The sequence below is a fragment of the Amia ocellicauda genome, chromosome 5 (genome assembly GCF_036373705.1).
Source record: "Amia ocellicauda isolate fAmiCal2 chromosome 5, fAmiCal2.hap1, whole genome shotgun sequence".
Classification (NCBI taxonomy): Eukaryota; Metazoa; Chordata; class Actinopteri; order Amiiformes; family Amiidae; genus Amia; species Amia ocellicauda.
The window spans coordinates 9,899,681-9,921,242 of NC_089854.1; the positions used below are offsets into that span (position 1 = coordinate 9,899,681).

The window sequence follows — 21,562 nt, forward strand, 5'->3', positions numbered from 1 at the left end:
TTGCTGTAATTTATGTATGTAATACTTTTAATTTATTTATTTGTTTAACTAAACTAGAAGAGGAACAAAAACATACCACTTCAATTATAGTTCAGAACGGGGGTGACAAATACATTTTTTCATACCCACACTGTCATGCAGTGTGTGTGCGTGCGTGCGTGTGTGCGTGTGTATTTGAGGGTATGTATGTGTGTTGTGTTGTCTGTTTGTGTATGTGTGTGTGCTGAAGCAGTATTTGAGGCAGTGTGACAGTATTTGCAGGAGTTGGGCTGTATTTCTCAGAAAGTCATCTGCTGCTCTCTTGCCTTTCATCTGTTAAAGTGCTCTTAGCTGCTGGCGGCATCCAAGCCTCTTGTTTTTATCGGCCGTGCTCAATCTATTATTAATCTCCACAGCCTATGCAGACACAGGTCTTCATGCCATTTCCCAAATCCATTTAACTTTGCTTCCCATATTCAAGTCAACTAGCTTGTGCCCTCTCTGAAAGAGCTGAGAGGGAGGAAAAACAAATCTGAATGGTAAACACAGGAGTTTAACTGCTTTGGTGCTGATCCCAACAAAAAAACGGCCCCAGTGGAAAAAGAAATCACTGTCAGCCTGTTTCCCTGGGAGCTGCTGACTGAAACAGGTGAGGTTCTCAGTCACAGCAGAACAGCTTTCTTACCTTTTTCATTTAAAGATCAAAAACTCACGAACACTACCATGACCCTCAGAGTGTTTCTATGATAAGTCCTGACATGAGAGGCCTTCTGCACATACCTGTAGGTTTTATGCTTCTCTGTACGTATCTTATCTGTTTGAATCTACATTTACAAAAGACAGAAGTATGGTCCATTCGAGGTCCTTACTGACCTGCCCCTCCCCCATACATATATCAACATCCTACATTTCCCACGAACATACAGCATAAAATGGCCCCCCATAGTCTCCTTCTAAGCACACAATGAACACTACCAGCCTCTGGCATGACCACATATCCACAGGAATGCGCCAGGAGATACAGGTGTATTTGAGTCTGCTCCATTCTGGGCTGATTCACTTGGTCTCTGGCAGCTCTCTAATCTGACAAGGCATCATGTTAGGAAGGTCACACTGGAAGGGGCACTTCCAAATGGCTTCCTGGTGGGCAGAGGGCAGTGGGGCTGGCAGAGCCAGTGGCCAGACTCACCTCTTCACTGTACTTGTTCACATAGGAGTAGATCTCGTTGAGCGCGCTCAGCATGTTGAACTCGGTGGAGTGCAGCCGTGCCTGCTCGGCAAGGTAGGCGTTCATGTCCTGATCACTGATGGCGGGCAGCCGGCTGATATCAGCATAGTACCTGAACAGACACAGAGCGCAGGTCAGCAGGAACAGGAGGACAAGTGAGCTGATAAAACAGGCTTTGATACCTCCCTCCAACATGGTAACAAGCGTCAGCTGCTGAAAAATATGCTGCACATGTTTTAATTTTTTATATAAAGGCTAACATTTCTTTGAACTATTTTCAGGTTTAATTTAAAGTTTATTAAAGGGAGGATGACAGTGGGCATTTATGAATAATACTTTTCAATACTTCTTTCCTCCAAGGATCTCTCTTCATAGGTATTAATTTGCCTGTCAAGGACCATCTCAAATGTTATTAATGTTATAAAAATCAATACATAAGTCTCACAGGCGGCAATGTGACTTGAAGGCTGCTCTAAAGCAAGGGTCTCTTAACGGGCTGAAGTGTCTTCTAGCATTTGTTCCAACTGCCACTAACTTAATTGGTGTGATAAGCTGATTAACTGGATGTTACAGGTGTTGCACCTGAACTGCCAAAGATCTTTAAATCATGTTACAAATGATTAACAGATAAAATAACTACGCTAATTAAGTAATTCAGGACACCCATTGGGACAGAAGAGACTGTGGCCCTGCAGGAGCCGGGCTCTGGGGCTGCAAGCGGTTGTGGGCGTGTCTGTGATCTCACCTCTCCACCCAGCTCTTGTAGTTGGGGATGTCCTTGGCATACAGCAGCTTGTTTGAGGGCGAGTCCTTGCCCAGCCGGTGCTCAGATGTGGAGCAGGAGTCCATGAAGGTCTGGGCCACCACCGACAGGCATGCATCCGTGATGCTGCTCTTGTGGATGTCGAAGACGAACTGCGGGTTCTTGATGACGTTCACCCAGAACCTCAGTGGAAGGCTGTGTGAGACGGAGAGAGGAGGTTAGGTCCTGTTCGGAGATCTTAGCACACATCACTTACAACTGACGACTCGCTCATTTCTGACAGGCTGGGTTAAGGTGAGTCTCAAGTGTCTGTAGTTCTTACCAGTTGCTCTTCCACGTGTGTCTGACGTCTGTATCGTGGATGCTGTGTTTGTCCGCCTGCTCATCCAGGAAGTCGAACATGTATTTGATGGCGAGGGGCAGGGCGCTGCCCCGGTGCACCGTGCTGAACAGCGTCTCGAACAGATCGTCCACGAACTTCTGCAGTGTGCCCTGCGAAACGCACACACGTGCACAGGTCAAGAGATGCCATGATAAGAACAGGAAAACAGAAAGCTAGAAAAAACAACAGCGCCAGAACACCTTATATAAAAGACAGTTTGGAGGGGTTCAAAACAAACAAAGAACATGGAAACACGTGTGACAGTGTTACAGTGTGAATGACTAAAGCAAGCCTAGTCTAATGTGTCCTTATAAAAAAAAAACTGTCGCTTAGTGAGAGAAAGAGTACTGAAGAAGTTAGGGGACAGGCTGGTGTCAGCAAACACATTAACACCACTGTCAGTGACCTCCCCCAGTTTAGCTCTGTGAAGACAGACACTGTCCTGACCTGTCACATGATGTGTCTCAAGGCAGGCATAACAGGTAGCTGGGGGACACCTGCATCCCCCATGAGAACGGGCAGGGGGCACCACTGATGCAAGCATATTATGCGCAATAAAATTGATTTGATAGAGATCACAGCTCTCACACTTTACAGACGGGGCTGTGAGGGTGTCTTTGGTACCTTGGTTGCGAGTAGACGGGTCAGGTAGATCTCAGAGACCATTTTGCTGCCCCGGTCGCCCTCCTTCTGGTCCCCGTGTTCGTGGTTCTTCACCAGGTGCCACACCTTTACCCCGCTCTCCAGGTCGGGGGTGATCATAGGGGCGCGGGAGCGCAGGCTGTCGGGGCTGCCCGTGTACCGGAACGTGGAGTCTTGGGTGGGGAGGGAGAGGGACACAGCATGAGACAGCAGGCTAGGGGCACACTGCACCGCTCCATCATGTTTATATGATAAAACAGGCCTGCTGACATGACAGAACAAGCAGATTTCTAAACTGCATACGCCTGCAGAATAGGACCTGGAAATGATGTTTGTTTCCTTAACAAAGCAATTTTATTTTCGTCAAACTTTCCTATACATTACTATGTAATATTTATGATTTGGTAAATTGAACACAGGACACTAGAGGGTCTTGGAGGAAGAGGAAATAATCAAGGCCGGGCACACGACAGTCACCAAGCTGTCACCTTGTGGCAGGCTACCCCCCTAAAGGGATTGCTTTCTTGACCTTGCCTTTTCTAATGTTTATCCACGACAGAGAATCTGCCTGGTATAACCCCCCCACCCCTGGGGGACCAGTGAAGCCCGCTGGCACTGCCCCAGGCAGCTCTAACAGCACAGTTAGCAGCGCAGCCTTCAGCTACAAACAGACACAGGGCACTCGACGGATAGACACATTTTGCTGGAGCTCATTACGAAGCTCCGGGTTCTGCTCTTTTTCTATGCCATGCTCCACTGCAGATGCAATGACTCTACATTAGTTCCACTAAATGCGAATACTGCAGAACTGGATAATTTCATATTAAGAAAGAAAGAAATGAAAGGAGGGGTAAAAAGGAAGTCCGAAACGTCTTGCCATCAGACTGACACAGCGCTCGACTACTTCTCAAGAGGGAGATGAAAGAAGCTGATGCACTTTTCTAATATTTCATTAAGTCAAAGTCTGCAGCTGCCAGGATCTTGGCGCTATTGAGAATTCATCTTATTCATATCATCGCTCACACAAAAGGCAGTGTCTGTCTCTCTCTCTCTCTCTCTCCCTCTCACACACTTTCTTTTTAAAGGATTAATAAATGGCTTTTTCCTCTAGTACTGTACATCTGACATGTAAAGTGGCTTTGTCACGAATCTAATCAATACATCAAAAGATTTCTAATAAGTTAATCTTTTTTTCTCTCCTCAAAAAAAGATTTAATCACTTAAAATGCCAAGAAGAGAGGAGCCCTTCTCTATGGCAATCCAATTAGTATTTTTTCTCACTACATTAATAGCTCGAGGGAGTGCAGACGACTGAAAAACGGCCTCACCTGGCTTCAAAGGGCATTAAGGACAACAAAGTCAGCAAGTGGCACCAAATAAGATCCTCAAGTGGGATTTTCAAAGGAGGTAGCCTAGGGGTCTAGGATGTAGGCTCTCAGGAGAAATAGTTAGGCAATTGTGGGTTCAAATCCGAGTTAAGCTACCCAGAAATCAGAGCTACGTTTCCTTTCACTAAGGTGCTCATTTGGCAGCAAGTGCACCGAGACAAAATTGTGGGATTGTATCAAATCCAAAAACGTCAATCTATCGATGTAGTGTTTCAGTATTGCTTTTAAGTGCCAAGGAATCATAAGCCTAATTAAGATACTAAGATATACGTCAACTTTTCAACCAACTGATCAAAATAAGTGTAGGACAGGAGGTCTCACTGGGCACCACTTCTAGGGATGTTCTACTTTCTGTTTTATGTTCAGGTCTGTGCCAGTGCAGGACTTTGACTCCAAAACTTCCTTAACGACTGTATGACAACAAGCCAGGAGTCTTTTAAGATGGAGCAGGACTCAGAGTTTAGTGGGAGAAGTTATTGCGTCACACACACGCACACATACAATACTATATATATAACAAAAACTAATGATATGATTTATTTAGCAGTTTCTTTGACACAGGTTTTTACACTTCGAGATAGGTTGCTGAAAACCAGAGGCAGGAACCGCCATCGTGCCCATTGATGCCCAACTCCAAAACCTCGTTGTTGTCCAATTATAGACTTTGTAATTGGCTTTTCTCAGTTTTCAGTTTTCATTTCTGTGAAGTATAATTCACGCTGAATAATTTGTAATCAAGAGTTGCCTTCAGCGCAGTGTGTTTTATTACTTGGACTATGAGTGGACCAGATGGGAGCCCTATACAACGTTAACTAAGTGGAGCCTGGGGAATTCGCTAATGTGTTCAGTATGTGTATTAGAAGATTACATCCTGGCTCTGAGCATTCTGTATGAATAATCATTATTATTCTTTAAAATAAAATAAACAGCGCTGTCTCTCATCCTTGTCAGTTTTCCTCTAGCCGTGCAAACTGATATCGGCGCACACACTACTTCTGGCACAGCAAGAGAAACAGTCTGGAACAAGAAAAGTAAATACCCATACTCGAGGAATTAAGTCCGTCTATGTCTGCTACAGATGATGAGAATTGGTTTTTGGGCTGTTTTCTCATGTTTCTCAATAGACGGATACACACTTAAGGGCCACCAAGACCATCACTGTGAGTGAGCATGAACAGCAACAATAATAATCCCATTATCAATGTATTGTGGCGGATAAAAGGCCCTTCTTCAGTATCGGGGGCCTCATGGGGAAGTTCTAACATGTTGCGGCATGTGCTAGGAGGGGCACTGGGCCCTTTCTCACCGTATCGACTGATGGAGGTGCGGGATATGCTGGCGGAGGGGGGGATGTTGTAGGACGATGTCTGTTTGGGGACCAGGGCCACCACGCAGCGGTCTGACACCTGGGAGAGGAAACAAGAGCACTGTTAAAACTCCGGTGGCGGCCCATCAGCTCAATGACGCTTAGGCAGTGAAGCACAATAATACATATTAAAGCATTAGCCAGTCGAGCAGGCAGGCGTCTAACGGGCACTATAATTAATGAAGGGCTTTTTAGGATTGATTAAAAAAAGAGGTGAGCCACATTGGCACATGCTTTCCTCCTCGAACGCCTCCATTAGCATGCTTCAGTCTCTTCCTTTAGCACTGCCTCAGTGCTATTCAGCATGAGGCAGACAGTTGCTGTTGGGCCTTACTTGCCACCTGTGCAAGGCTACCTATATCAGGACTTTTAATGCAGAGATCAAAAAGAAGCCAATCAGCAAGTACATGGCAAGACTGGACCTTAGATTCAAGTACCTTTTTGCTTCTATATCATTTTGAAATCACCTACAAGGTCTGTCATATCCTCCCAAGTTGAATTTCGAATAGACTCTAGTGCTAACACGGGAGGGATGTAGGCAACTTATACACACAATCTGACATATGCCTCGTCTTTTCTTGAAACGTGTCCACACCGCAAACGGCAGAGCTAAAGCATAGCAGGGAGATCCGATCTGATACCACTGCAGACTCACAGGCGACCTGGATCACTGTTCTGTGGACTGGACACAAGTTTGGTTTGACGCTTGACCTTGCTCAGCTCATATACAGGCACGTCCGGCGGGACGCAATTACCTACGCAACATCAAGGCTGACAGATGACAAGGCAGATCTGACATCATCAACAGAAGATGACACTGATATTTCAATAAAACGGGAACGGTGGGCCATCAATGAAGGTGATCCAATTGAGACTTCATGTCCACTTTATAAGCTTTCATTTTAAAACTTGTTTATACTTTACATATTTTTTTATGAACTAGGCCTCTATGAATTGCGACAGAACAAGCCATAAAACCTTTGCCATCCTTTGCACTGCAGTGCATATTTCAATCAAACTTTTATTTATAACACAAAACAAACAAAAACAAAAAACTTGCAAATGACATGAATCCTTTTTAGATGTCTAGCTCAGGCTGTTTTAATGACAGCCTGTAAAGCTGGCTAGCACCATAGATCACTTTTTACATCCCACTGCCAAAAACACCCTGGCATGTATTGTTCTCCATTCATCAACATCTGTCCTTGAGTTTGAAAGAAAGTCATCCGCAATTTCAACAACGAATTGTAAATAATAATAATAAATTAAATGAAACTGGGCAACACCAAACCGTGGAAGTGAAAATATTGGCCTATTAAACTTTTAATTATGCACACCAAATAAGTAACACCGATTGGCTGTTCACAACTATTCATATTGAATTAATATAGTATTACATTCAATTTCTCTCAACGTTAGGAGTTCAGCTCTAAATTTATTTTTTAATGCTGCTATATATAATATATATATTTTTTTTAGACAATTTCAGCACACTCTCATCTCCCTCATTGATCTCCTTCCCCCCCGAGAGACCAGCTGCTGTGAGGTGGGTGCTCTTCATTTTCACAGAAATATAATAAAGAAAGAACTCTCTATTCTCTACATTAATGTTCTGTTGATCGACCCCCCCCCCCGCCAACTATTCTTTGCTTAACTCAGTGAGGTACAGTACCATGTGTTCCCATTTTTCTGAAGTGACACACAAAAGATAACATTAACATTATGAAAGCTTATTTTTTTTCTTCTCCCCCAAGCACAATTGATTTTTTCCTTAGGTGAACAGAAAGCACCCAAGCAGGTACAAACCCCATTGAGTATTTCTCTATTAATACAGCTGCAGAAGAGAAATTGAAAATGCTAATGTCCTTTCTCTGGGGGAGCACATGTGTGTATGCGTGTGTGTGTGTGTGTGTGTGTGTATGCGTGTGTGTGTGTGTGTGTGTACGTGTGTGTGTGCCTGTGTCCTCGCATTACATGTTGGCATTTGGCTCTGCCCTTTTAAGATAATTAATAAACACCATACCCTGTTTTTGACATGGCACAGCGCGACAGACGCGAATGAAGTGCACAGCAGTACAGCTATGTCTTTGTTCGGGGTGTGTGTGAGGAGGTCTGTGTCTGTGAGTGTGTGTGTGGTGTAAGGGGGCAGCTGTTACAAAAAAGAAACAACAATAAAAATGTTTATTCTTTTCCTCATTTCAAGTTTGGCATTAATCTTCTTACTTTAATCCCTGTCACTCTCCCAGCACCTAATGACCAAGAATCCCCCCCTCAGCCCCCACAAGCATAGCGCCCCACTGCTCCCCTTCCCATATTCCACCCCACAGGGGCAACAGCACGCTCACCTTTTCAGATAATCTCTCCTAGGCAATATCAAGGTCGCAGCTTGGGTTTGCTTTCGGAGGGGGAGCTTTAATAGCCAGACTGGGGAGACACTTGAAAGGGGCTTGAAGAATCCTCTTTGAAATGCTGCCATTTCGCCCGGCTCTTGGAGGGAATGGAAATGCATTTTTTTTCTGCCTCTTCTTTTGCTGCTTCTTTTCTCTCCCCCCACCCCTCCCCACTTGGTTGCAGGTCTGCCTGTCTCTCCCTCCTGAACTGACAGTGTGTGCAAATAGTGGCTCCAGACAGCAAGCCTTATTATAGCTCCCCACACAGCAGCAGGTTTCTCTTCTACTCATTCTTTCCTTTCTCTTTTCTCTCTCATTTTTGTTTTCCCTCAACTGAATAATAATAGCATAAAGTGAAACCACAGTAGGAGATTTTTTTTTTCCTCTAAATAATTGAGATTGGTGTATTTGTCATTCAAGAAATAATCCAGGCGCATACAGATATCAACCAGGTGGGATATGAAGCCTTTTGTTGGGTACTGGTGTCTTCAGATCTCACAATCAAAATTCTCCTCTTCAAATAACAGCTGGACCATCTTCTGATCTTTGCCAATCTGCCAAAATGACTGGATGGCTGATATGCTGGCGAGATAGGACTGTACTGTTTTGTTGCACAGACATACAAAACTTTCAATTTTCAGAAGCAGCATTTGCCCATTGAATGCCTGCAATGGTAGCTCAGCGTTGGGGCAAAAATGATACAGATTCTCTTTCCGAGGCCTGCATATTATAATAAAAAAATAACAACAAAAGAAAACAACCGTGCCGGTAACCAACTACACCCTTTGAAATACAGCTCCATTTCCCTGTCAAGCGGCGTGATTGATATCCGATAGGTGAGAGACTCTGCTGGAATATGTCGTGCGGCAGTTCCGAGTTTCACCTCCTGCCATCTCGTCTTGTAACGTCTTTTCCGTTCCGCTGTGCGTGAATTTGCCAGCCGGCTCCAATGGGCTCTGTCAGCAGTGTGAACACATATTCAAAACCTCCCAGAAAATGTGGGAGAAGGATATTGTTCATTTCTTAAAAGAATGACATTAACAACAAACAGAGAGATTTATATATTAGTGTATTTGTCAGGATTGGTGACTTTGTTTATCCTTTTCTTTTTTTTTACTTATATACCAGTATGCACATTTACATACGGTTTTGTTATTCTTTATGAGCAATACTGGCTACTGTCAGACACTCGCTACTATCCTCTCAGCAACTTCAGCAGCCAGCCCCCATCTTCGCTTCTCCAGCCCAGATTCTTGCCTTAGCACACGTGGAGACAGTACAAATTGCTCTGGCTTTGACCTGTGGCCCTCTGTCCACTGAATCACAGGCGAAGTCATTCAAACGTGTCTCTCCTGTGACCCAGATTAAGAACATCCCGGAAAGGCACACAATTCACCATAAAAAGAGACTGGCTGTGAAGAAATGGTCTCTAAAAGTCACAGTCACCACACAAACAGTTGCTCGCAGCACTGGACACGCTTTATATTGGACTTTTCGACAGGGGCAAAGCAAGGTGTTTTAATATTGTTTGTGTGGCCTTACTGCAGTAATGCTCAAAGCCATACAATAACACGGCTGATTAATATGCATGCCTCTGAAACTAATAAGACTGTGTACACCACTGTTTTCATCTTCTCTTACTAGTCTTACTAATAATTTTATCTAGCACTAAATATGTATTCAAATATATATTTTGGCCAGTTAAGCACTGATGAAGGTTTTAAAAGCCTGGAAAGGAAGTTGAAGCAACATACCTTAAAATAGTTTCTTTCCGTTCATCAAACATCACCACAGCCCAATACCATACAAGGAGACAGAAGGCATGTCTAGACCCACACTTTAAGATCTGACACACTACAGAGACAAAGAAAGGTGCACCGTTGTTTATTAAATGCTTCTCAAACTCCTTGGGGGCCTCGCAAGTTATTATTCCTCGCCTCCCCCACCCCTGCCTGAAGCGGCCTCCCTTCTCCTCCCTACGTTTCTTTATTTAAATTTTTAATCTTCTTTACCGATCTCACGCCACTCAAACCTTGAAATTGGAAATTCATTGAATTTAGCCCCCCGTTCTGCAGAAGCCCCATGAGATCTTTCAGATCTCTTTTTACATAATGCCATTCACCAGCTACAAGGTTAACGGTTTCACCTCTGGAGATGGTAAGAGGAGAGAGAGAGGCAGGGAGCGGGAGGGAGAGAGAGTAAGGGACAGAGAGGATTAGATGGAAGGAAAATGAAAGGAAAAAACAAGCACAGCTACAGTGCGGTTCTTGGACTCGGGATAAAAATGAAATCAGTATTTGTCCACTTCTTAATATTTAATAGCAGACCCTTGTACGGTGAAGATTGAAGTCATATTTGAAGAGGCTGATGCAATCTTGATTTAGAATTTTGTTCTAAGGAAAATGTCTATTGTCACTCAATTATGCTCAGTTACTGTAATGTACATTTTTGATGTCCAGCGTTAAATTTATATTGTTGAATAAGTGTGAATTACACTTTAAAGCCCTGCACGTGCGAATCATGATAATCCAAGTAGGTTAACCACAAACGGGACACTTTTGGATAACAGAGCACAGTCATCGTGAGGATCATAAATTTTAATGTGCAACCAAATCCAAGGCTGCTTGCACTATACTTGAAGCATTATGTGAGAATTAGCAAAGTCACTGAATACCTTTCAACATCTGCCATTAACTCTGCATATTTTACACCCTGATTCTTCCTCCTTTTTTTATGCTTCTTCACTATTTTCACTCAGTGAGCAAATTGTCAGCAGGCTGATGTTTAATGAGGTGTGCTGCCATTCGGTCTGTCACTGCGCTGAGCCAAACGCGACGGAGTGGCAGCCTCTGTCATAGCGGCAGCTGTAACCGCACACACTGCTCTCTCGCTTAATCCTCCTGGCAGGCAGGCAATCCTCTGATTTTCATTCACCTCCTCCTATATGCTTAAATTGCCTACCTCTTTGTTGTCAGTACATTTCTTCACATTTTCTTTTTAAAACCCTAAGAACCAGCCTCTGCACTCTTTCTCTTTCCTTTTTAAAGACTTGTTTTTTGCAGTGTAAACATTACATGCAAATTCTTACATTCAAACGATCAATGGTTTTAAGACCTGTTTTTTGGGGGGATTTGCACCAGTTGCATTAATGCTACTTGATTCTTAATAGCCTACAGCATCTCCTTTGGCTGTCACCGCTTCACAAAAACAAAACTAAAGGAAAAAAACTAAAAGCTGCAAAACAACAAAACAAAACAAACACACAAAAAAGAAACTGCTGTAAATAAATATCCACGGATGAAAAAATACTTTATTTTTATTATCTGGGAAATATATTCTGTTCACATTTCAGGACTCCGAGAATGATGTTTTTTCAAGCTTTTCATCTGTGTTGTGAGAAAAGAGGCAAGTAGGAAATAAGAAGGAACTGGGGAGGGGAGAGGGCTTTGAAAATGCCTGGAGTTAAAAGGTTAATCCATAAGAGTGAGTCTCCAGGTAAAAAAGCAGAAGCAGTGAGAAAGTGTGCGGTACAAAGGGGCTCATTGTCTGTCTGAGCACATTTACTATATATATGAAACCCCCAGCCCTATGAGCTCTTACATTATGCCTGTTTGCCTCTCTCCTCTTCCTCATAACGCTGTGCCTGTCTGTCACAGGAGAGTACCCCATTCCCCCACCGCGCACAAACAGACACAGATTGCCCGGCTCTGGCACAGACAGCAGAGGCAGTCTTCGGGCAGCCTGAGTCTCCTGACACCATCATGGGCGCCAGTGACCCTGGCATGCATAAAAAATCATGTGGTTTGAAAACCACACGATCGGTATGGAGTTTCAACTTGGAATTAGAATAAGAGAAGAATGTAAACCTCTGACCTCTGAGGAACATCATTTGTATGTATGTATGTATGTATGTATGTATGTATGTATGTATTTCTCAAATGTACTTTGGGAGTAGAAGGATTAAATGTGACCATCCTTCAAAATAAATAATAGTTTAGTGCATCGAATTGATGGAGAGCAGAACAGGATTGAATCATAAATAATGCGATGAACCTACTGCCCCCTCAATTGAACCTCATTGGCTAGTCTGGTGGATGTTTTGGGTTATGCTACCAGGTGAAAACTGGATATTTTGCATTCTATCTTCTACTTATTTCCTCTGAGGAATTAGATGAACTAACTGGACAACCTTCCAATGGGTTTTTACAGCAGTGCAAGAAAAGTGCAGTTCAATTTTACTGTCCAAATAAACACAAGCTTATATTCAAAAGAATAAATAAAGTGACAAAAACTATTCTACTCATTCAGTTGCATACCCATGTCTCTGAGTGCCACACTTTACTCCAAGCAAAGAGATTTTAAATGTAAATTACATTACTTTCCTACTATTTTCACTCCTGGCAAAGTGCAATGGGAGCGCAGTGAGGCAGGGGTCAAACCCTGGCACTTCCTGGGTACCGAGGGACAGGTCACTGCAGGAGAATGTCTGTGGAAAAGTTTCCTGTGCCTGGCATCAGTGGTGTGAGGTCGAGCAGCATCAGATAAAGACCACCGAGTGAAAGTCTGAAAGGCCGAAGTGATGTGAGAGCCGGCGGGTGTCGTACCTGATAGTGCATGAGGGTGTTGAGGCGCTTCCAGTCATTCTCGATCTTGGTGGTGATATCTTCATCCTGCAGCACCACCCGTGCCATCCTGCCCTGACGCCACTCTGCCAGGGAGAATGCAGCCAATCAGAGACTTGCAATGTGTCAGAATGAGTAAGAATGTCTGGTTCTCAAGCTCCTCAAAGCCACAGTCAGTCTCTTCCGGGCAGTCACCTATTCACTCCACTAGCACGACATACTGTAAACACAGTCAAGTTTCCTTAACTCCCTACACAAGGACTGCACTCCCTACATAAGGTATGTAATATACACCAATGTTACAAGTGTCAAAGTGTTTTTGTATTTCTTTCCTATTAGCTCCAGTGTAGAAAAACCTTCCTCTGGGCAATGGCGTCTCTCACCTCTGCAATAAAATAGCAATGTGAAAAATAGAATAACGTGTATTGATTGTCTGACAAGGTCTCCTCGGGTACACGCAGAACACAGAGTGAGAAAACAGACCCTTATGATACATGTGTCTCTTAATTTAGCAACCACGACCGCTATTGTCGCCTTAACTTGGGAATTCAAATAAATATGATCAAAGTGCAAAACCAGAAGGTCAAAAATATACAACAGCACTGTTTTTGAAGCCTATTTTATGAAACATGACAGACCTCTGTGTTTGTACAGCAGTGGGTTTCTACTATGTATTTGTTGTTCTACAAGAAGATGCTTGTACTGTCTTGGTTAATAGGAGGCAGTTTTACATTAACACAAGTAATTTGTATTGTTATATTATTTTGATAAAAGTGCAACATCCTTAGCTTGGGTAAATTGTAAATTGTAAATGGTACATATGATTTAAGAAAAACAAATGTGTTTTTTGAATTCATTATTAGTTTTTTAATTTAAATTACCAAAGCTGTGAGTGTGCCACCTCCTATCCCCAATGTGAAATACAAAGCAACCAAACACAGATGTCTTCCATTGCTTAGCGAAATCCATTAGGACTTGACAGCAATAGCAAAAGCCTTGGAATACAAATACAAATCTCAAATCCGTATGGTGCCTTCCTGGGTCTATACTTTATTCTAGAACAACAAAGACCATCAGGAAATCGAGTTAAATATGGTTTAGTTCGTTTGTTTCTGAGCCAATACAAAACATTCAACCTGCATCCTGAAATGCAATTGATAATACTGCAGACTGCATTACAAAAACATTGCCTGTCAAAGGTAATAACTGCCTATATTTTCAGTGTGTTTTTGTTATACATATAATAAGTTATAGGAAAGTGGGAATTGAAAAATATCCAAGAAATGTAAGATATTACATGGTAGCTGCTGTAGATCTAGTATGTTTATAACACATAGCTGGAAAACCAGTCCCGTACGAGGTAGTGGTTATTCGTGGTTGTCAGTGGCATACTGTTGCTTTACAAACAATTCTCTCATGTGTTCGCAATAAATTCACATTCGTTGAAAGAGAATTTCAGAGATCTTGAAGGGAAGTAATATCCTGTTGAAAAAATAAAAAATAAAAGGAGCCTGGCAGGAGAAAGCCTGACAACTCATCAAATAGTAAAATAATCACAATAAAGAGTTGGCGTTGGTCTGGCGGCAATCATGCGGAGTGTAATCATCGATTTTCTCCTCCGTGTCGACTGGGCTTTATTACCGTCTGTTATTGCTAATCACACAAGCCCTCACAATATATATATATTGAAATATTTAGATATTTCTTCATCCCTTGAATCCTGTACATAAAGAATAATTAGACACACGAAAGAAGCACCACTGATCTTCCCTGGTTGGACGAGCAACATAAGTTGACTTTTTAAAATTGGAATTCTTTCATCTCCACCCCAACGCTGCTATCTCTTTACAAACAAATATAGTGGATTGTAGTGCACAATAGCAGCTCTGTCTTTATACAGTCTTAAGTCTCTTTGTTCGGCTCCTTTTAATAGTGCATTTACTAGCTACTTTTTGAGCATTGCCATCAGCCAGGTGGTCCAAATGCCACAGTCGCACGCGCACAGTCTATCAGTTTGTCGGCACATCAATCAATCAGCTAGTGTGTCAGTCCATCTCTAATCAGCCAGCGTGTTTGTGAGTTGGTCACTCGCTCACTCTAAAGTGTCAGTGCACCAGTTTGGTTGCTCTAACCAGTTGGCGTGTCACGTTGGTCATACAGTCAGTGAGAGCCCGCCTGCCCTTACCCAGGTCCATGTCCACAGCGCGGGGCCTCTGAGAGTAGGGCATGTTCTTGTAGACCGCGTCCAGGATCTTCTCCTTCACTTGTGTGATGGTGTCGCAGTTGAGCACCTTGACCGGGATCTCGGGGCTGTTCTCGTTGTCCGGGTTCACGCAGTTCAGGATCTGGGGGGAGGGGGGAAGAGAGCCGAAGTGAGATGGTGGGCGGTGGGGCTGGCCTGGTCACACTGGCTGGGCCCTGGCACTGGCGCCAGTCTCCACAGGAGCCCCTTATTGGAGTCTGCTTCCACCTTCACAGGCGCTCTTAAAGGCTATTTCCGCGCACGCCGGCTTCTGAAATGTAATTTCACACATACGGCAGGAAACCAATTTCCAGTTCTAGCAGGGTATTAACAAGTAATAAGCCAAATTCCATGTCAGAGCAATCACAGTGTTGTCATTTTTCCACTATTTGATTTTCCTTTCACCCTCCTCCACTCTCCTCATTCTTATATGAGTAGCGCTATGAATGCAACTAATAAACACCCAAAACATTGAAAAACCAGAGCACGTCCCTGTAACGGAGTCTATGTATAAACTAAAGGTTTTCAAATACCTTTTGTTTTGCTTAAACAGAGCAAGCAGATGTACTTCAGGAATAATATATATTCATATTTTATTTATACATAAGTTCTTGTGAACACACACACACACATCTATATATATATATATATATATATATATATATAAAGGTTAGTGGATGTGTTGCAGATGATATAATGCAGGAAACTTGAACCCTACTGTAGCTCGACTGCTGGACTAGTACAGAGAAATAATACACACAGAAAAAGCTGAATGTGTGTGAGTTGTTGTTATGCCAAGGCCATGCTGAGCAACAGTGCATTTACCCACCCCAGCAAGAAAAGTAATTAGTTTCAACTGCAGTGACCAACATCTGGGATATGTACTACCCTTTCCAATTACAACCTTGCCACTGCCACTGGCAACACTTCTGTTCAGCTGCATCCACCGCTTGGATGGAAATAAATGAGAGCTGTGATGGAAAATAGCATCGGTAGTTGTACTGTGGCAGAAGACGAATATAGTCTGTACAGACTGAAGTGTGTGTGTGTAGTCAGAGCAGCATCAAAATATCAAACAAAAACACTCTGAAGGTCCTCCTTGATTATCATTAAAAAAATAAGCAAACGTGCATGTCTTTTCACTCACTGCAGAGGTTCAGGAGTTGTTAAAGTTAAATTATAAAGGCAGTTATAGGGAATTCCTAATGTCTCAGAGAGAGAGAGAGAGAGAGTTAGGGCTGGGTCCACTGACCAGGGTCTTGTACTCGATCTGCTGGCGGATGAGCTTGTCTTCACTCAGGGAGTAGCGTGCCTCTCCCGTGATGGCGTCGATGGGTCCTTTCTCCATCTGCTGCTTGATGGCGCAGTACAGCATGAACAGAGGCTCCCCGGCACACTCCTGAGACACAGAGCAGAGTGAGAGGGGGGCTGAAGGGGCCAGGCAGTCACGCAAAAAACACACAAATGTGATCACACACGCGTGTGATCGCTGACTCCCCCGTCAGTGTTTTCCGTCACACGACATTCTGCACACTTCGCATGCATATACGAGATGAATCACCAACATACATGTTCAGATCTAGGAAGTCTAATTATGTTTTTTGCGTAGCCGTCTCGTTGCCTGTCTGTCTAACCATCTCAGTATTTTTTATTTTTCTTTCTCCATTCTGTGTAAGCATAGGGAATTTCTCTTTGAAAGCTTTTTTTTTTTTGGTTTGTTACATGTCACACGAACTGAACTCTCCATCGTCTGCAACCCCACCATCCCTACGCTGTCAGGAAACAAGCAGTTGGAGTGGTGATGGAGAAGGGGGGTGGGGGGAGCTGCAGTAATGATGGGAACTCCCTAGACAGGTGTATCAGAACGCCTGCTGGCAACCGCCTCAATCTGTGTCCTTTCTTGCCCCCTGCCACTGCCACACATGCCACCCACCTCCCACATACTGCCCACTCTGGTCCTGCCAGCCGGCCTCTCCACTGTGCCCCAGCCCCCTGCCCTGCTGACACATGGAATCCAAACTGACCCCTGGTGTCCCCACTGCTGGGATGGCTGTCCTGTCCACTGACTGCCTGTTTGTGCTGCAGCAGCCAAAGCTTAGCTTTTACACACAGTCAAAGCAGTTTTCAGAGGTTTCAGTCCCTTAAGGATTAACATACTTTTCTTTGGTATTCTAGCAGATAGTATAAGGCACTTCTTTTCATCTGTCACCACTCCTAGGCAATTACATCTCCCGACTATTCAGTTTCTATTTAATTTCAAATTCTGAAATTAACTGTAGATAGCTGGTCAATGGTCCATATGAACAGATTTTGCTGACTGTTACTACAAGGTAGCCAACTGAACTCCACAGCCATTAACAGGGGTTAACTGTGAAATTATCATCATAATTTTAGTGACATTGCCTCATGACTTGTTCTTGCATTTATTTAGCATAGGAGTTTTGACATGGTTTTACTGTGGTTTCACAGTGGCTGCCTATGGGTTCAACATGCTGTGCTGTACTACACTACACTGGATCGTGAGTAAAACACTATTTACTGTATTAAATGTCATTATCAGGGTATTCCCATGTCCCAATGTAGTAAAGTAGTGAAGAGATGTTGAACACTAACCCCATTGAAAAGTTATGGATCAACCACAACAAAACCATGATAAAAGTGCATACATCCAATGGTGAATTTATATAAAACAGCCTGATTGGTGCCAGATATACTTTAAATCCCCACAAGTGCAAGGTCCCGGCATACAGGCCTCTATGCGTTTCCAAAATAGACCATAAAAACATCCATAACCAATCCCCTATCAGCAAACAACGCACAGACAGAAAATGTCACACGGCAGAAAAAGCCGACCTTCCAATATGGCTCCATAAAATTGTGACACTTCAGAGAGTTTGGGAATACACTGATAAAAAAGAATTCAAAACAGATATTACAGCTTAACTGTGTATACCTTACTGCACTTTCTTATACCACTTAGATTCCTGTGAATGAAAGTGTTGCTGGCAAACATATGGATTGCCTGAAGTAATAAATGTCTATGTGTAAATTGAGCATTTCAGTTTTCATCTTACAAATCCTTCTATATACTTATGTTGAAGACATAATTGTAGATAGAGAATGTGCACAACATTTTCTAATCAAAGCAATTGTGCTAAATGATGCATTGCTGTGAATTGCACATATCCTGATTTTATAAAACCATCTTGGGAGGTATGTAAACAGAGACATGAACAATAACAGAGGCGACCATGTTCAGGTCAAAAGAGTTACCTTGAGGAATTTGTGTAGTAGGAAGGCAAACCAATTGGTTAACATCTTCTCTGCGACGGACTCGGTTCTACAGAAACACGGGAGACAAACAAAAAGGTCATAAATACAAACTGTTTTTTATTTATTTTTGTATTAGATTGAAAAATCAATTGTTATACCAAAGACAAGGTCAACCTGATTTCACTTCACTGACGCAAGAAACCATGTAGTGCATTAGAAAGCATTCCTTGCTGAAACATTTGCCTTTACTGGGAAGAAAGTGCGGCCTACATTTTTTTTTCTGTCTTTTCTTCCGCCTTAAAAAGGTCAAATTCATATAAATACCAAAAAAGAGTTAATGCATACTGATATCTTCAGTTGTTCCATTCGGGAGTTCAGGGCAAATTTCACAGGGCTTCTCTCAAAAGGTTGTAAATCACAAAGACACAGACAACTATGTCATCTCTACTGTCTCCAACTGAGTCATACAGCGGCTTTAAATATCCCCCTAATAGGAAAAAAAATAAAAGCTAAACTTCACAGTCGGCTCAGGGCAGCCTTTACTGAAAAGACTTCTTCTCTTTTCAAGCTCTGCTGTGGAGGACAGAGAGAATACAGCGCTAGAGAGGAGGACTGGGTTGAAGGAGGGCCGTTCCTTCGGTGGGCTGACTCAAGCAGCTTCAAAAAACCCAGAGAGAAAGGGAGAAAATGTTGTTTGTTTAAGAAAGGACCAAATAAGAAAAAGAGAAAAAAGGGAGGGATTTCTAGATGGACCAGTTCATAAAGATGAAAAGACATGAAAGGGTTAGTCTGTACTCAAGAGGACTCGATGTGCTTCTGAATACAAATGTTCCCCTATTTATCACATATAAGGCTCACTGCTCGAGCTATTAACGGCACAGACTGGCTCAGTTTGAAAAGATCATTCATTCATTCATTTTTTCCTTTTTCCGTCTAATAAACAGTACGTGCAGCTGTTGGCAAGTCTGGGAACCTAGGTATTCACAGAGAGACAGCCATTCGAATGTAAATTGACGAGGGAGCGCCAGTGCGTACAAGTCTCCATTATTACCACCTTTCGTCTTCCCTCCTGCCACAATTTAACACATGCAAATTGTATGCTTCCTTGAAATACTACAGAAGCTTACCATACAAAAGCTTTGACATCCCATCACCTGGACCCCCCCCCCCGATTTACTCCTTTATCCAGTTTCCCTCCATCGCAGAAACACAGACACATACCAATCGGCTTGCTGGCAATTTAGTCTCCGACATATTGGGAAAATTACCCCCCTAATGCAGTCGAAATCACTGGTATTTCACAGCAATCATACAGCCGGCCCTATGATTACAGCCCAGAAATTGCCACCCTGCTTTCCGTGGCCTATGGCTCATAATGCATTAAAAGCTACGAGCGGATCTGTTACACATTAATAATTGCTGGTATTAAAACTCCCAACCACGGTCATGTTAGCTATTCAGAGAGGAGCGCATAAACATGTCTGTTATTACTATTAGTACCAATGATACTAGTAATAGAACTGGCATATAATTATTATTGTTAGTTGTACTCATAGTTTAAGTAATGGGACTGGTATATATTTATTAGGTACTGGTATTATTGTTAAGCCTTAGACAAGGTGGCGATACTAGTCTGTAAGCCCACTCAGCGTGAATAATGAATTGAAACCTCAGAATGGCAAAGGTCTCGTTTACTGTAAAGCGGGACCACTCTGGTACTTGACAACACAGTGTCGAGTGCAGTGAACGCTTTACAGTAATCACACAGTTGTTTTAAGGGGTATCTGTGCTAGACTTATAGATCCTTCCTTAGCCACTGTTGGATAATCACGTTTTTGTTCTTTTGGCACCATTAAAATCCTACAGTTTTCATTGATCTGTATGAAACAGAGTCTTGAGCTGCTCAAGCAACTGGTTTGGCATCACATCGGACAAAGGAATAGAAATCGTTAGAGTAGATTTGAAATTTGCTGCCATCCATTGTCATTGTGTGACTGGAAATCGGACCGTGTCGTGACACTCCAGTTCATGGTCACACTAGGGGCTGGTGCTGGCCTTCCTTCACTCTCCAGATCCCAGGATGTTTTTTGAAGGCTCGTCCTGTTGTGTGGCACATGTCTACATTATGGCGTGGCACGTGACTTCTCCATTAGGCTAAATATAGCTACTTCCCTGTTCTGTATGTAGTCATATAATAGAAAAAAAGTAATAGAATTTGATAGAAAACATTTTGATACACAAAAAATGATTTCTACATTATGTTAATATATTGAAAAGAAGCTGTGCGACCATAATTTAAGAGCTGCTCAATTTGATGCATTACAAGAAAAGCTGTTTGACTCATACAGACAGAATATGCCTGACATCAGTGGGTAACAGGCATATATATTCTCATCAACTGGCACTTTACTGCAAAACTCCTTACAGGATCTACCTTCATTGCCAGGGAGGACCATTACGGACCCTGCCAATGAGCTCTCTAATAACTGCTGGTAATTCAGCCATCTGTATTGAGATCATCCTTCTCGGCAAGCTCCTGAAAAATACATTTTAAAGCCCAGAGATCTTTCTTTGAAAAAGAAAGCACAGGGTAATCTCAAAAAGAACTAACTAAGTAGAGTTTCCCATTGTTAGCAGAGAGGGAACGTGCTGCAGGTAAATGGAGTCTATTAAAGAATAAATAAGCACAGGTGGTCCCTAAGAAGGGAATAATAAACTCTATACAATATAATAATAAATATATAATAATAAGAGAATAATAAACAGAGCTTTGGTATTAGTGATAAATAAGTTCAAGTGCTGCATTAAGAAACATCTGGAAAACAGCACACCAGTCACAGCACATTCCTCTGATAAACCATTACCACGGTTTGAATGGATTGCAAACTTATTAAAAAAAAAAAAAAAAAAACACAGCCCGGGGCCATGAAGCTGCTTCATTTTTTACCAAGTATTATCTTTAGAAATAAAAAGGGAGAAAGAGTGAGTGCACAAGAGAGAGAGAGGGTCTGGGAGAGTGCAAGATCAATTTAGCATACTCGAGTTTCCACTGCATGGAAATTTGGCGACAGCTGCCCCAGTATGCAGCTGGGCTTTTTGCAAATGGTTTCCGAGCTCATTAAAAATTGGAGACTGTGCGGTAGACCCCTCTACCTGTGGCGTTCGGATCTGCCCCTTGCTCGTAGCGCAGGCCCGCTAACAGAAAGAGTGATCAACTGCCAGTAGTGAAAAGACACGACAAAGTGACAAAGGAACTGCATTACAAAAGAAAAGAAAAAATGTGTAGC

General features: G+C 42.7%; 1 protein-coding gene across 3 annotated transcripts in view; it reads right to left on the minus strand.

The window, feature by feature from the left end:
- plxna2 (plexin A2) overlaps positions 1-21,562 on the minus strand; it is a 190,834-nt gene that overhangs the window by 5,179 nt on the left and 164,093 nt on the right. For all 3 annotated transcript variants that reach the window (XM_066703643.1, XM_066703642.1, XM_066703641.1), the window contains 9 exons: positions 18,276-18,342; positions 16,255-16,401; positions 14,946-15,105; positions 12,743-12,846; positions 5,689-5,788; positions 2,977-3,167; positions 2,293-2,462; positions 1,953-2,165; positions 1,169-1,319 (listed from right to left, as the gene is read on the minus strand). In XM_066703643.1, coding sequence (XP_066559740.1) covers positions 1,169-1,319; positions 1,953-2,165; positions 2,293-2,462; positions 2,977-3,167; positions 5,689-5,788; positions 12,743-12,846; positions 14,946-15,105; positions 16,255-16,401; positions 18,276-18,342 — 1,303 coding nt within the window. The remainder of the gene's footprint in view (positions 1-1,168; positions 1,320-1,952; positions 2,166-2,292; positions 2,463-2,976; positions 3,168-5,688; positions 5,789-12,742; positions 12,847-14,945; positions 15,106-16,254; positions 16,402-18,275; positions 18,343-21,562) is intronic.